Source organism: Diabrotica virgifera, chromosome 10 (genome assembly GCF_917563875.1).
Source record: "Diabrotica virgifera virgifera chromosome 10, PGI_DIABVI_V3a".
Taxonomy (NCBI): domain Eukaryota; kingdom Metazoa; phylum Arthropoda; class Insecta; order Coleoptera; family Chrysomelidae; genus Diabrotica; species Diabrotica virgifera.
The window spans coordinates 63,692,250-63,707,815 of NC_065452.1; the positions used below are offsets into that span (position 1 = coordinate 63,692,250).

A 15,566-nucleotide genomic window follows, 5' to 3' on the forward strand; every position below is an offset into this window, starting at 1 on the left:
TAGAAATATAAATACATTCACGCACATTCACAAAATGAGACACACTAAGAGGACTCACAGGCAGGAAAAGCAAACTAAGACTAAAAACAAGGTTAAGACTGATCAATAGTATAATCCTACCGGTATTAACATACGCGTCTCTCGCATGGGGACACGTATGTAACACACACAAGAAGAAGATCCAAGCAGCCCACAACAACAGCTTGAGGGAGGCCGCCAGAGTCCCAAGATATGTAGCTGAAAGATTCCTGTTCAGAGAACTCCAACAGGTGAGAGTCACCGAAATCATGACAGATAAGGCAAGGACCAAATTCGCGGAACTGGAGCACCACCCAAATTACATACTGCGAGAGACGCTAAGGTATGATGAGTTCCACCGATGGAAGCACAGACGTCCGAAGCAACAAATAGTGGGATAAGAGTACAAAAGTGATAAGTGATAGTAGTGAGTTCGTAGCTCGAAAACAAGTGCCGAAGACAGCGTTATATACGAAGATCAAGTACCACGACCGCCTCTAAGGTAAGTGAATTTTAGAAAATTACAGAAGGGCATAAGCCCCCAAAAAAATATAAATAAAATAAAAAATGGCGAAAGCCCCCAAAAAAATTATAAAAAAACCATAAAACACATACAAACTCGAGCAACGAGTCATCGGGCGGAGCCCACTAGGGCTCAGCACGATGACTCGGGGCCCAAGCAAGCAATTTTTAGTTCCGCGGATAAGTAAGAAAGAGGATAAAGGCATAGAGCGCATCACGCTGGCCTAGTTTTTTGCATTCGATTAGGGTACCACAATGGAATCTTATTACCCAGGATTCCATTGTGAAGAGCATTTGGCTACGATAGTTGTGCCCTCATCGTGCATCAGCGTGCTATGGGGGGAAAGGGATGGCCTGGGGCATTGGAGCGAGGTGGGGTGATCCCTGTATATACTCGGGTCAAAACACCTCGCCCCAATGAATTGTTACACCCGAATGTACTCTTTCGAGAGGGTGGACATTCCCACAGGTCGGGTTAAATCAAATTGCTTGCTTGCTTGCTACAAAATGAGACATCGGAAAACATAGTGAGTAATATTCATGTCCATGATACTGCTTTAAAATGATCAAAATATTCACTAACAAAGTAAAAAGCAAATCTCAGAAGATATTTTTTCAGAATGACTTTAAATTTATTGATTGTAAGGTTTTTAAAAACCTTAGGTAGGACATTATATATGTTAAAGTCAATAGAGTTTTTTTTTGTGATTTATTCAAACGATATTTGACTGTTCTGATATTATTGGCACCTCTTGTGCTGTAATTATGCAAGTCAGACTATTTAATTAAAGTATCTGCAGTATTGTGTGTTTCCACGAGAACATTGTATAGCCATAGTGTTGGCAAGGGCATTATTTTATATTTAATAAATAATAGTTTGCAAGATTCCAAGTAACCAACTTTTGCAATTATTCTAATTACTTTTTTTGGCAATTTAAATATTGTTAGTGCATTGCAAGAGTTTCCCCACAAAATAATGCCATAGCCAAAACGAATGGAAAAGAGAAAAGTAAATTGTTCTTAAGGTATCAAAACTTGTAACAAGTTTTAGTTGTCTAAGTAAAAATAAAGTACTTGAGAGTTTAACTTTGAGATGGTCAATATGGTTATACCAAGTCAGTGTGTTGTCAATTGTCATGCCCAGCAATTTTACAGTATTTTTTTCCACACGACCATCGAATGGATTAGATGAAATGAATAAATTTTGAGTTTTGTTGTCATTTAGTCTAAGTTTATTTGCTGCGAACCATTGATTGAGCATTTGAATTTACATTTGTAGAAGTGGTTTCTAAAAGAGAACGATTTCTGTCAGAAAAAATAAAAGTAGTGTCGTCTGCAAATAATACTGTTTTACATGGAGCCATAAAATTGGGCAAGTCATTAACATAATATGTTATATATATTATATAATAAATAATAGTGGGTCCAAAACAGAAACTTGTGGAACTCCATGCTTAACATGCTTAAATTCAGAGAGACAATTTCCGTATCTGACTGCTTGGTATCTATCACTCAGATACGATTTAATTAGTTCTGGAGGAGTACCTCTGATACCGTAAAAGTGCAGTTTTTTAGTAAGATATCATGAGAAACACAGTCGAAGGCCTTTGAAAGATCACACAACGTTACGGCAGTTTGGTTATGCTTCTCCAGGCCATCCACTATGCCACTCATCACATCTAAGAGTGCATAAGTTGTGGAACGATCCTTTCTAAATCCATATTGTGAACTGGTAAGAAAGTTATTGGTTTCAAAATACGACATTAGGCGTTGCTTCAGAATTTTTTTCTATTATTTTACTGAATATGTAAACGATATATAGAAATTGGTCTATAATTATTGTCTACAAGATCATGATCGCCCTTTTTAAAAATAGGAACAATTTTGGGGTATTTAAATCCAGTTGGAAATATCCCGATTGAAAAAATGGTACTAATGAGATGTGTTAAAGATTCAGTAATTATTTCACAAGTATTTTTTATAAAAGAAGCGTTTAGCTCATTTGTACCAAACAATTTGAATTTTTTAATGAATTTATAACCTCCGATTCTTCTTGTTGAGTAGTTGGAGAAAAAAAACGAACTCGATGGAGCTAGAAAGTTTTGATAGTTCAAGATTATGTCGTCTGATGTATTCGGAAGGGTTTTTATAATGTTCTCGGCAATTTCAACAAAAAAGTTATTGAAAGTGTCACAAGATATATTGGTTGTTATATTATGTGAACTATTTGTTTTGTTACGCTCATAGTTAATTATCTTCCAACACGTCTTGGATGTATTCTTCGAAGTTAATATTAATTTATCATAAGCCATCTTTTTCGCGTTTTTCAACTCGGAATTATAATGATTTTTGTATTTTTTATATTCGTTGTAATGTATTGGATCTTTACTAGAATCAGCACGTATATTATAAGAGTGCAGATGATTTCTCATATTTTTTTGAGTTGTCATTGAACCAAATTACAGAACATTTTTTATTTTTAATAACCAATGTTTTTAGTGGAAAATATTGGGATACTGCATGCAGTGCCGGATTAACCAATAGGCAAAGTAGGCAGTTGCCTAGAGGCCTCGGCCCCAAAGGAGGCCTCGCAGGGCCCAAAATGAAAAAATAATAATTAGATTTAAATAAAAATTATAAATCTTTTTATTTGAAAAATAAAATTTTTATTTGAAAAATTTTTTATTTGAAAAATTCAAATATTCAGTACCATAAAAGTGATGGTGGACATATTATAACACTACATTACAATGCATACTTTTGTTCACATGGAAAGCCTATGTTGCGAGAATATGTTGCTAATGAATGCAGTTTGGTAAAAGGAACAGTACTGCCTATCATTTTGCACGGTTTCTTAGATAAGTATTAAGAGCAAGAGCAACAAATGAATCAGTGGCCCCTCGCTACCCTCTCCTTCATTACCCATGCTTTTCACTACATGTCAGGCAAATACAAGAATCTCCAGGCTCATTTATCTAAGATTAACAAACTTTCAATTTACATTTTTTGTGCCGCACACTCGCTTTGGTTGGAGTAAGTGCTGCTAAAAGTTGCGTTGGACCCGTTGGAGCAATATCGTATTTTGGATTTGTTCAGTCCGTGTACAACTTTTCTTTAGCCTCTACTCACCGTTGGACAGCAACGATCAATTGCTTAAATGAAACTAAACTATGCGATCCCATTCGCCACGATCTAAACCTTGTCCTTAAAAGAACAAGCTGCACTAGATGGACTGCAAGGGATGATGCAACAAGAGCAACAAAGGTTACAATTCCTTCAAATGTGCGCTTCATACTCTTGCTGACGACCCTAAATCAGAAAGCTGAAACAGTTCATGAAGCTAAGTGTTTGTTGAGAGAAATATCAAAAAAAGAAACTTTCACAATTAATGAGTTTTGGGCTATAATTTTAGAACTCATCAACGCTGTCAGTAAATCATTACAGAGAGAAGAGATTGAACTTCAAACTGCAGTTCAGCTTCTAAAATGACTTTTGGAGTTCTTAAAATCCCAAAGAGATAATTTTGCTTACTACGAGCAGAAGGTCTGCGATCTAAAATACTCTGAATATACCGACGAGAGCAAACAAACGCGAGCAAGAAAACTATACATTTTGATGATGCTAATTCCAATGAAGTTTTTCTACAGGGTGGAGAAAAGTTATAGGTTGAAAAGAATCTACCAATTTTGGATAAGCTAATTACTGAGCTGAATCGTCAGTTGACAGCGTACGAGTCAGTAACTCCAATATTTGGTGTTTTGTGTGTTTTTCCAAAACAGTGATACTCAAATAAAGGAGTGTGCTTCAAAACTACATGAAAACTAATGCAGTTCAAATATTTTATAGTCCATCTTCAGGACTTACAGCAAAAATAATTTATTCCTGCTTTATAGTCTTTTTGGGCTATTTATGAGAACAAATTAGAATCAAAGTTTCGAAATTTGTCAGTAGCTTGTAAGGTTTATCCTACGCTAATGATTACAAATGTAACAGGCGAACTGTCATTTTCAAAAATGAAAATTATTGAAACCTGTCACCGTTCGACAGTTGTACAAAATAGACTAGCATTTCCCTCAATTATGGCTATTGAGAAAGATGTGCTCGAAAATTTAAGTTAAAGATATTTTAAGTAGTTTTATTTCTATGAAACTCAGATAAGTTGCTTTATAATCATTATAAGGCTTTGAAAACTCAAACTAAATTTAATCCGTAATTATTTATTATTACATAATTATGTAATAAGTAATAGTATATTATTTAAAGAGCATGTAATGATGGGTATTACTCGCGAAGATGAAGTTTGCGACGCGAGCCGAAGGCGAGTGTCGTTATTCATCAGAGTGAGTAATAGCCATTACATGTGACTAGAATACTATAGGTACTTTTTCTACGAACTTCTTCTTCTTTTTTTTATTATTATACTTTAAAATGAATCGTTCGTTTATTGATAACTATACCAAAAATAAAAAAAAGCTAAAACAATTTTTTATTACAAAATTTTAGCAAAATTATAAAAATAAACAGTTTCTTGACTCCCTTTGTTTTATCTCTTCAAGCAACAAATGAAACAAAAATTTAAGTTTAAATCTACAAAATGTCCACTAATATATTAAAAGAATACCGTTCGGAGATGGATGAGTTATCCGAGGTTTTGGAGGGAAAATAAATAGTTTCTTAAGGGCTTGGGTTGCCTAGGTTGCCTAGGGGCCTCAAGATTCTTAATCCGGGACTGACTGCATGATTATAATTATCTATTAAAAACGTTGCTAAGTAATCTACATCAAAATCACTATTAAAAATATCCCAGTCTAACACTGGTAAAAAGTTTCTCATTTTTAAAATACATTCCTGTGCAAAGGCTCTAGTGCATACACTTGATTTTAATTTATTTGATGTTGTGATTATACTAATATACTGTCCACTGGCAGTGGCGTGCTGGACCTTTTCAAGCGGCCCGGTGATTTTATAGGAAAGCGGCCTCCCATCCTCATGTTGCCTTCTATCAGCAGAATTTTTTATTCATTATTTATAATGAAAACTTATTTGACCGGCCTCAAGAGGCCGCGGCCTCTCGGTGATTGCACCGATTCATTTATATGGCCAGCACGCCACTGTCCACTGGCAGTGAAGTTTGGCCACTGAAACAAAGAACGGGGAAAATGTTACTAGTAAAAGAAATGGGCTTCTGGAGAAGAGCAGCAGGCACATCAAGAAATATCGGATACCAAATGAGAGAATACGAGAAATGATGGGATTCACACATACAATAATTGATGACATAAAAACAAAACAACTAGTACCATGCCAGACGACAGGATCCATAAACAGATTTTGGCATGGCATGGACACACGGAAGAAGAAAAAGAGGAAGACCGAGAAGAAGCTGGAGGGAAGGAATTGACAAAGATCTAGAGGAAAGATAACTCCCTCCAGCTCTATGGATAACCAGAGAAGAATGGCGGTTAGGAGTCGGAGAACGCTGTAAACAGATGATAGTAGTAGTCGGCATGAAGGGTTGCCTAATTAGTAGAAATTTCGATCGGAAAATCAATTATTTATGATTTTAAACTTTCTTTTAAAAACTGTATAAATTAATTGTACATCATTTGATAGATGCTTAATAGTTATTTTATATAAAATAAAAGATTAGTTACTTAAAGTTGAAAAAATGTAATTATTAGCTATTTCGCGACACCTATCGCAGAAAAGGCTACAAAACTTGGACTATGTTTTAAACTTTCTTTCAAAATCCGTTTAAATTAATTGTACACCATTTGAAAAAACATTAACAGTTATTTTATATAAAATAAAAGATTAGTTACTTAAAGTTGAACAAATTTAATTATTCACTGTGTCTAGGTACACGCTAACGTGTACACAAATAAAAAAGTTACGTACACGCTTAAACGTCATCAAGTCAGTGACGTCAGTATTTAGCATGCACTCTGACTGGGTTTTTGGTACACGCTAATTTGAGGAATTGAATTTATATACTTGTTGTGTATAAACACGTTGTGTTTATACTTTAACTTATTGTTTATTTGTTTAGTGTTTTTTTTAATTAACTATAGAGTATGGACAATTATTTAGTTCTTTTAATGAGTTTAACAACATTCTAAAACAGTATGAAAAAGATAAGAGACAAAAATTCATGATCGGACCAGGGCCAGATTTTCGGGAGGGGCCATGAATTTTTTTTGGGGAGGTGTACTGGGGGGCCAGGGGGTAATTTTTAAAAATTACGATTAAAATGGTGAGTTTGAAGGCATTTTTTACACACTTTTGAGTTCTATAAAGACATTCAAAAGTTATCGTTATTAAAGTATTATTAAAGTTGTTACCGATTCATCCACATTTCTTCAGATCCAAGTGCAATTCTTTTACCAAGTTTAATACTATTTTTTCCAATGCTTCTCCTGTCACTCTGCCAGGCCTTGTTCTTCCCCTCTTTCTTGATTTTCACTAATAATTGTTTTTATGTTCTCATACGCGTCAATTAACTTGACAAAGTTTTCACAAATGTTGTTATTGTGTATGTATTTCAAATTTAGATAAAGCTGTTCCACGTGGGATACGTCGGTTATTTCGTCAAATATGACAGAGTAATAATTTGCACTTTGAACCTGATTCATGTTTTGTTCAATTATTTCTTCACCACAACATGTTATTAATTATTGATTTTGACTGGTGTTACTAATGTATGTTGCTGCGGATAGGTGTCGTTGAATAGTCTTATATCCTGATGAGATTTTAAATCTTAACAATTCTCCTCATTGCTAGGTCCAGCATCTTCGTCCAGAAGCAGAAGGCCATCATCACGACAGCCTCTTAGAAGAATATTTTGTCGACCTAAGAACACTATAGACTATTGGTCGTAGTCTTTCTTTATTTTCTTGTATCTGTTTAGACCTTTGAGAGTCTTTCTGGTTTGACTGACTTTTGCGGGTTGTGATAACTTTGTAGAAAATCCACCTAAACTTCAACGCACTCCTTGTGGTATGATGTTTTTCATGGATTTGTATGGCTCCGTCTTTGCCCATGAGTTTGGCGAAAGATGTTAAAGGTTTCATGACAAGGCTTTCGGCTGTCATCCCTTTATTATGACCATATTTTTCAGTAGAAAAATAAAATTCAATACTTGTAAAACAATCCCTTTTGACTGTTCAAAAATACCAACCAACTCCTTTGTTCTAAGTTCTGGTGATCCAAGTAACGCTTCATTTCTTTTTTATTCTTTGTGTGTATAGAATATGGAAATTGATAGGATTTTAATGGCTGCCAAGTTCGTTCTAACAATTGGCACTTATCTATATTTTGATTTATAAAACATTCTATGTCATTCTTGAAGCTTCTGTTACTGCTTTTGTTCAATTCTAGTCCAGAAAACATATTTATCCCCTGTTTTATACATATTATATGTGTTTGAAACTAAGAACATTTGAACTGCCAATATTTAAATTTATATTTTTTTTTAAATTCTCGGAGGGGGCCATGGCCCCCTCCCTGGATCCGCCCTTTATTAAGAGTAGCAGAAGTATTAAGATAAAATATACAGGGCGATTGATTAGTGTGATAAAGCTCAGTAGATCCGCTATAGTAATAGATAGCAATAAAAGTTAATAACAAAAATTGTAGCAAACTTTAAGCTTTATATTACAAAATAAGTTAAAATTTTACAGGGCGTTCGATAACATAGTGGTAGACCAAACTTATGTTTTTTGTTAACAAATCTTGTTAACTTCCCCACCACAAAAATATAAAGGTTTATTATGTTATATAGAGTATTTACAAAGTTATTTATTTATTAATAACAGATACAAACAGGTTTCCCTACTTACATGTATCCGTATCTACAATGACAACAGTTTAGTACAACATGCACATAATGTAATAATTCGAGGTAATAGAGACAAAAACGACAGATGTTTACCAGCAAAAACGTTAAAATAATAATAAAAAAAACCCCTCTTTATATTATTCATATGCAATAGACGTTTAAATAATTGCAAGTTTATTCCAAATAGTTCCAGACAAGTGGTTGTTGTTAAATCGTTGTAAATTTGGCACATTTTATTAAGTGGGCTAGAAGTATTTACAAAAAAATAATATGTTTCTTGGACGGGTTCTGTGATCCGGGATATAAAATTGTATTTGCCCCAAAAGATCAGGCGAGTCTATTAAGTGATTGCATAGTTTATAGAGAAAAATTAAACCAATATAACTCAATATAAACCAATATAATTGGTTATAACCAATTTTCTATGAAAATCGTAACAAGTTCAACTCCCTGTATAAATAAAAATAAACACATAATTGGTTTATAAACTGGTATAATTAACTTACGCATAAAAAGTATTTTAACAGTGTTTTGTACATGTCATGTCAACTAAATATTTATTTTGTCTACCTGAATATTTATATACACATTGATTAATTACAATTAAGTTTGGAACATCTAAATAGTTCTGCTTTTCTTCCCCTAATAAAAAATATGTTTCTATCAAACAAACACTAAATATATCAAAATAGCGTGTACCAAAATATACAGTCACTGCACACGCTAAATAATGACGTCACTGGCTTGATGAAGTTTAATTCGCGTGTACTTAACTTTTTTATTTGCGTACACGTTAGCGTGTACCTAGACACAGCGTATTATATTAGCTATTTCGCGACACCTATCGCAGAAAAGACTACAACTAGAGCCACAGAAACACAGAAGCGAAACTCTGACAAAAAACGGTAACACAATTTTCATGCCCATGCGCTACGTAAGTGGTGCAGCCTCACTTTTGCGATTGACAGTTACAGTTGTTTTTAATTAAATTTTATATTTATATAGTTTTATTTTATATTTTATAGTTAAATTTTATATGTCATAGGCCCGGTCTTTTCACCTCCGAATAAAAGTTATTCGGAGGTTTATTTGACAGATTTACATGTAATCTGCCGAATAAACTTCCTAATAAATAGTTATTTGGAGGTGAAAAGACCGGGCCATATTTAATTAATAACTACTTGTCAAAAATATCACATCATTTGGAATGGTCTATTCCTTAGAACATCAAGTTCTATTCTATAAGTGGTGCACAAGGTCAAATATTTCGGTCCCAACAAAATCAATGGAAACGACGGTCAGGATTCGCTTCTGTGTAGTTAGTGAGAGGGGTGCTACAAAAACTTGGACTATCTGACAATAGGTGGCGAGATCGGTTATTTTATCGTTTATGTATTTTACAGGAATAGCATGTCAGCATATTTTCAAGGTTAATAGTTAATTTAACGCCAAGCCCCAAGCCAAATTGATTGTTCCGGTCCTGGTAAATGGACAGTTAACACGCAGTTAGAAGTAGCTCCTGTTAAAAATTAAAATTCAGTGGTTTAAACGAACAGTAAATTAATGAAATTTAATATAGAACAAAATATAAAGTGCAGTGAATTAGTGTATAAAACAACAGCCAGAATCTGTAAGTTATTGCATGCTTTTTCTCAATTTTAAAATTCGTAAACAGTAGAAAAATAGAAATTAATACAAATTACATGTCATTAAATTCCAATTTATTCATAAAAAGATAAGGTGATTAGTAAAAATAGAGATAAAACCGTCGTACAAAAGTAGAAATAATCACTTCAAAATTTTTGAGATCTAAACAGGTCAGGGCTTAAAAAATTCAAAATAATAGTCAAAATAACGTTCAGTAGGTAGAAACCACTCTTCCGCGGGGTTGAACCGAGGGTGTTTTTTTTCTGGCGCCAGCTGTAAAGCACAAAGAAATGGATAACATGGAAGAGATTAAAGACATATTTTCGATAATCCAGGCGAAATTAACAACGATGGAGGAAAAAATGGATAAAAATTCGGAAATAATAATAGGTCTCAAAAGGGAAAATCAAAAATTAAAAGAAATAATAAAAAATCAAGAAAAAAGGCTATAATAGTAGAGAAAGAAATAAGAAGAAATAATATTGTATGTGTTGGCATAGAAGACATAAATAACGAAACACAGAGAGAGGTGGAAGATAAAGTACAGAAAGTTTTCAACAACATCGGAGCAGAGGTCAATGTGAAAACTGACACCACAGAAATATGTAGACTGGGAGTATTCAAAGCAAACAAAAACAGACCAATTCTAATAAAGCTGCAAAACTGGGCAAAGAAAAGAGATGTGTTCGAAAAATCTAAAAAGCTAAAAGGCACCGATATTTGGATATCTGATGACTTCCCAAAAAAGGTGCAAGAAGAAAGAAAAATGCTGCTACCATATCTCAGAGAAGCAAGAGAAAATGGAAAACGAGCATATCTCAGACAAAATAAATTAATTGTAAATGACAAGAGCTATACAGTGGAAAACTTTAATGAACAAGAACAAGAACAAAAAGAAAAATACTACAAACGCTCTACAAGTGAACGATCCCCAGAGAGTGATTGGCTAAATGAACAACAAAGAAAATTTACTAAAACAGACCCAAAAAACTAGCAAGTGATGGTCAAAGGGTGGATGTACAGGATAGTGACCAGGCGTGGATACGGAAAACGAATAAGAGAGCACCGAAAAGTAATAGAAATAGAAAATTGAAAGGTTTAATAAATATAGGAACGTGGAATATAAAACTATGCTAGCCATGGGAAAAATGGAAGAAGTAGCAAAAGAAATGAGAGATTATAAGATAGACATAATAGCATTGCAAGAATTGAGGTGGAAGGGAGAAGGCAGGATCGACAAGCAAAAATACACAATGTACTACGGAGGAGAAAATACACAAGGTAGAAATGGAACAGGCTTCATGATAAGTAGAAATGGAGAGAATATGTATTAGAATTTAAAAAAGTAAATGGAAGAATATCTTATTTAAGGATAAAGAATAGAGCTGCTAATATCTCAATTATAAATATCTATGCACCCACAGAACAAGCCGATGATCAAGAGAAGGATGTTTTTTATGAAGCTCTAGAAAGGCTCTGTGAGGAAATTAAAAATCATGACACACTTATAATTCTAGGTGACTTCAATGCAAAGATAGGTAAAGAGGAACATTAGAGATCGGTAGCAGGGAAAGAAACAGCACATGACACAACAAATGAAAATGGGACAAGAATGGGCAATCTAGCAACAGATATGAATATGTTTGTAGTAAGTACTAAATTTCGGCACAAGCTAGAGCATAAAATAACATGGCTTATTCCAGGAAGAAATACAGGAAACAAAATTGATCATGTTCTAATAAATAAAAAGAGAACAAGAATGATCCAAGATGTAAGGTCATATCGAGGCGCGGATGTGGGATCTGATCACTTCCTTGTAATAGCAAAGCTTAAGCTAAGAATGATAGATATGGAGAAAAAAGAAAACAAAAGGAAAAGATGGAGAATAGAAGAGTTAAAAACAAAGAAACGGCAATATCAACAAGAAATGGAACAACAACTATTGGAAAATGTAGAAAATGAAAACATTGAAACAGACTGGGAAAATATACGAAGAAGTATAGAAAACACAGCAAATATAGTGCTAGGAAGAAAATATGTAGAGAAAAGGAATGACTGGTTCGACAATGCGTGCGAAGAAATATTAAAGAAGAAAAAATCAGCAAGACTCAAATGGTTAAGAACGGGATGCACAGATGATTACAGAATATACCAAAAAATCAGAGGTGATACCACAAAACTAATAAAACACAAAAAGGTGAGGTGGATTGAAGAAACCATGGATGCACTGGAAAAAGACACAAAAAACAACGGCAAGCTGTATAAATATATTAACAAGCAAAATAAAAAATTAAATATGGCAACAATAGAAAAGAAAGAGTGGCAAAATTATTTCAAAAATCTCTCAACGCAAGAAAACATACAAGCAAATGAAGATGAAGTTTTGGAAATAACAGAAGAAGAACGGCCTGAACAAAACATACCAACGGCAGAAGAATTTAACGAAGTGATAAGCCAACTAAAACAAAATAAAGCAGGGGGAACAGACTGTTTAGTTAATGAGTTGACTAAACATGGAGGGACAGCAATACAGCAAAGATTGTATAACCTGATTAAACAGATTTGGATAAAAGAATAAATGCCTAAAGAATGGGAAAAAGGGTTAATTATTCCGATATTTAAAAAAGGAAACCCAAAAGTTTGTGAAAACTACAGAGGCATTACTCTTCTAAATGTGGTTTATAAGATCTTGACCACAATGATAAATAAACGATTGATGGAGCATACACATATAAAAATAGGGGATTATCAAAATGGTTTTAGGAAAGGAAGATCTACCGTAGATGCCATACACATAGTGACTCAGACAGTCGAGAAATTCTATGAATATGACATGTGGCTGCATATCCTCTTTATTGACTTCAAGCAAGCATTTGACAGTATTAAGAGGCCAGAAGTAGTAAACGATATGAGGAATATAGAAGTGCCTGGAAAGATGATAAGACTCGTGGAAATGACGATGAAAGAATCAAAGGCATCCGTATTAACGCAGGAAGGAACAACAGAAGAATTCGAATACAATGCAGGAGTAAGACAAGGAGATGGGCTGTCAACTACGCTCTTTAACATAACTTTAGACGCCATAATTAAGACGTGCAAACTCAATGGGACGATCACCAACAATTCAGTCCAGATAGTAGCATATGCTGATGACCTAGCGGTGCTGGCGAGAGACAAAAGAACCTTAGATGACATAACCAGACAAATTGAAAAGGAAGCGGTGAAAAGAGGCTTAACAATAAATGAAGAGAAAACTAAATACATGAAAATAGAGAGGAAAAACAAAGATACAGAGGAAAGAAATATAAAAATCGGGAATTATAATTTTGAAATAGTCAGTAATTTTCAATACCTAGGAGTCACAATTAACAACAAAAATGAAAGAAACATAGAAATTACCAACAGGATACAAGCGGGTCATAGAGCATATTATAAGTACAAAAGTATTTTAAAAAACAAAAAAATCAGCAGGGTTACGAAAATCCGAGTATACAGAACAGCAATTCGAACAGTGGTGATATATGGGGCAGAAACCATGAGCCTAACAAAGAGGGAAGAAGAAATGTTAAAAATATTTGAAAGAACAATGGTAAGAAGAATTTATGGACCAAAGAAAACAGTGCACGGAGATTATGAAAGGCTCTTGAATTTAGAAATAAGAGACATACTAGGAGGGGAGGACATAGTGAAAGCTATAAAAACCCAGCGACTACGGTGGTATGGACACTTAAGAAAAATGGGAGAAGAAAAAGATGTAAGAAAAGTTACAATGTGGAACCCAAATATAACAAGGGCGAAAGGAAGACCAAAAAGCAGGTGGGAAGACCAGGTATTGGAGGACATAAAAAGATTGGAAGTGCCAAGATGGAGACAGAAAATACAGGACCGGGATATATGGAGGAAAATAACAGAGGACGCAAAGAGGAACCCTAGATTAGACTAGTTAACTTGAGAGAAGAAAGAATGTGGAGTGACTCACCACAATAAATGAGTCAATGAGTTCAATAAGAGTGGCTCCAACTCCGCACGGAGTGTATAGCCTATATATATATATATATATATATATATATATATATATATATATATATATATATATATATATATATCAAATAGATGAAATAGAATAGATGAAATAGAGAATGTGGAAATATATATATATATATATATATATATATATATATATATATATATATATATATATATATATATATATATATATATATATATATATATATATATATATATATATATATATATCGTTTACTAAAGATCGAGCAGAAATTTTGTCCAACTTTTAGCCTGCAAAGATTTACTTAAACTTACAGTTATATTTAAAACATGGGACAAGCAATGGAGAGCAACTACAAAATTTGTTTTTAGCATTGTATCCAATAATCTTTGAGCTTTTGAAGATGATTGTCACTGAGTGACAGTTGTTTTTTAATTAAATTTTATATTTATATAGTTTTATTTTATATTTTATAGTTAAATTTTATATGTTATATTTAATTAATAACTACTTGTCAAAAATATCACATCATTTGGAATGGTCTATTCCTTAGAACATCAAGTTCTATTCTATAAGTGGTGCACAAGGTCAAATATTTCGGTCCCAACAAAATCAATGGAAACGACGGTCAGATTCGCTTCTGTGTAGTTAGTGAGAGGGGTGCTACAAAAACTTGGACTATCTGACAATAGGTGGCGAGATCGGTTATTTTATCGTTTATGTATTTTACAGGAATAGCATGTCAGCATATTTTCAAGGTTAATAAGTTAATTTAACGCCAAGCCAAGCCCCAAGCCAAATAATCTAAAAGAGTGTTTCCATTCATTCCCGCGCTTTGTTAATGTAATCTTTATTAATCTGAGTGGTTACCTCCACAAAATAATCATGAATAAAGTGTCGTTTATAGAATTGTTAGTTAAACAAACTTCTCGACGTGCCGCATACGAATTTGAATTAGAATCAAAACAAAAACAAGCCTGGTCTCCCGAAATTGTCAAAGCAGTCCAAGATGATGTGGGTATTTATTCCCTCAAATTTCTTAAGGCTCTTCATGATAACACCAGAGACAGTCTTTACAAACTAATGAAGGTAAGCAGTTTTACTTCTGATAATTGTACTATTTGTAAGCCTACAGCTGGTTTACTAACAAGCCTAACTAGATAACACATGAAGAAACACTTTTCATGTAAGTACACTAGTGAAAGAGGACAATAAATAAAGAGAACTCATGATAAAACTTTATTTTACAGTATATCCTAAGGTTTTATTTTTTGTCTATAAATATGTCATGTCATGCCCATCCCTTTTTTTGTATTCCTAGGGGGATAAAAGACAATGAAGATTAACATGTTGACTGCCACTACAATTTTAAGACATCTGGCCTAAAATGACTAAATTTATTAAATCACATTATACCTAATAGCATGTCGAGCCTATTAATTGACCATTCTCTTCCACCTGTTTTTATCCATTGCTTTCATCCTCCAATTTGTAACGTTGTCTTCTAGACCATCTTCGACATGCAGGACCCAC

General features: G+C 33.7%; 1 protein-coding gene across 4 annotated transcripts in view; it reads left to right on the plus strand.

Annotated features, from left to right (window-relative positions):
* Window positions 1–9,824: 9,824 nt before the first annotated feature.
* LOC114339115 (uncharacterized) overlaps window positions 9,825–15,566 on the plus strand; it is a 63,440-nt gene continuing 57,698 nt past the window's right edge. Inside the window, exon 1 of one of the 4 annotated variants that reach the window (XM_050641516.1) lies at window positions 9,825–10,007. Coding sequence is in view for 3 of the 4 variants with exons in the window: in XM_050641515.1 (XP_050497472.1) it covers window positions 14,919–15,122 (204 nt within the window). In the remaining variant the exon portion in view is untranslated. Of the gene's footprint in view, window positions 10,008–14,667; window positions 15,123–15,566 lie in introns of those variants that run through there. The other 3 variants (XM_050641515.1, XM_050641514.1, XM_050641513.1) reach the window with 3 other exon arrangements.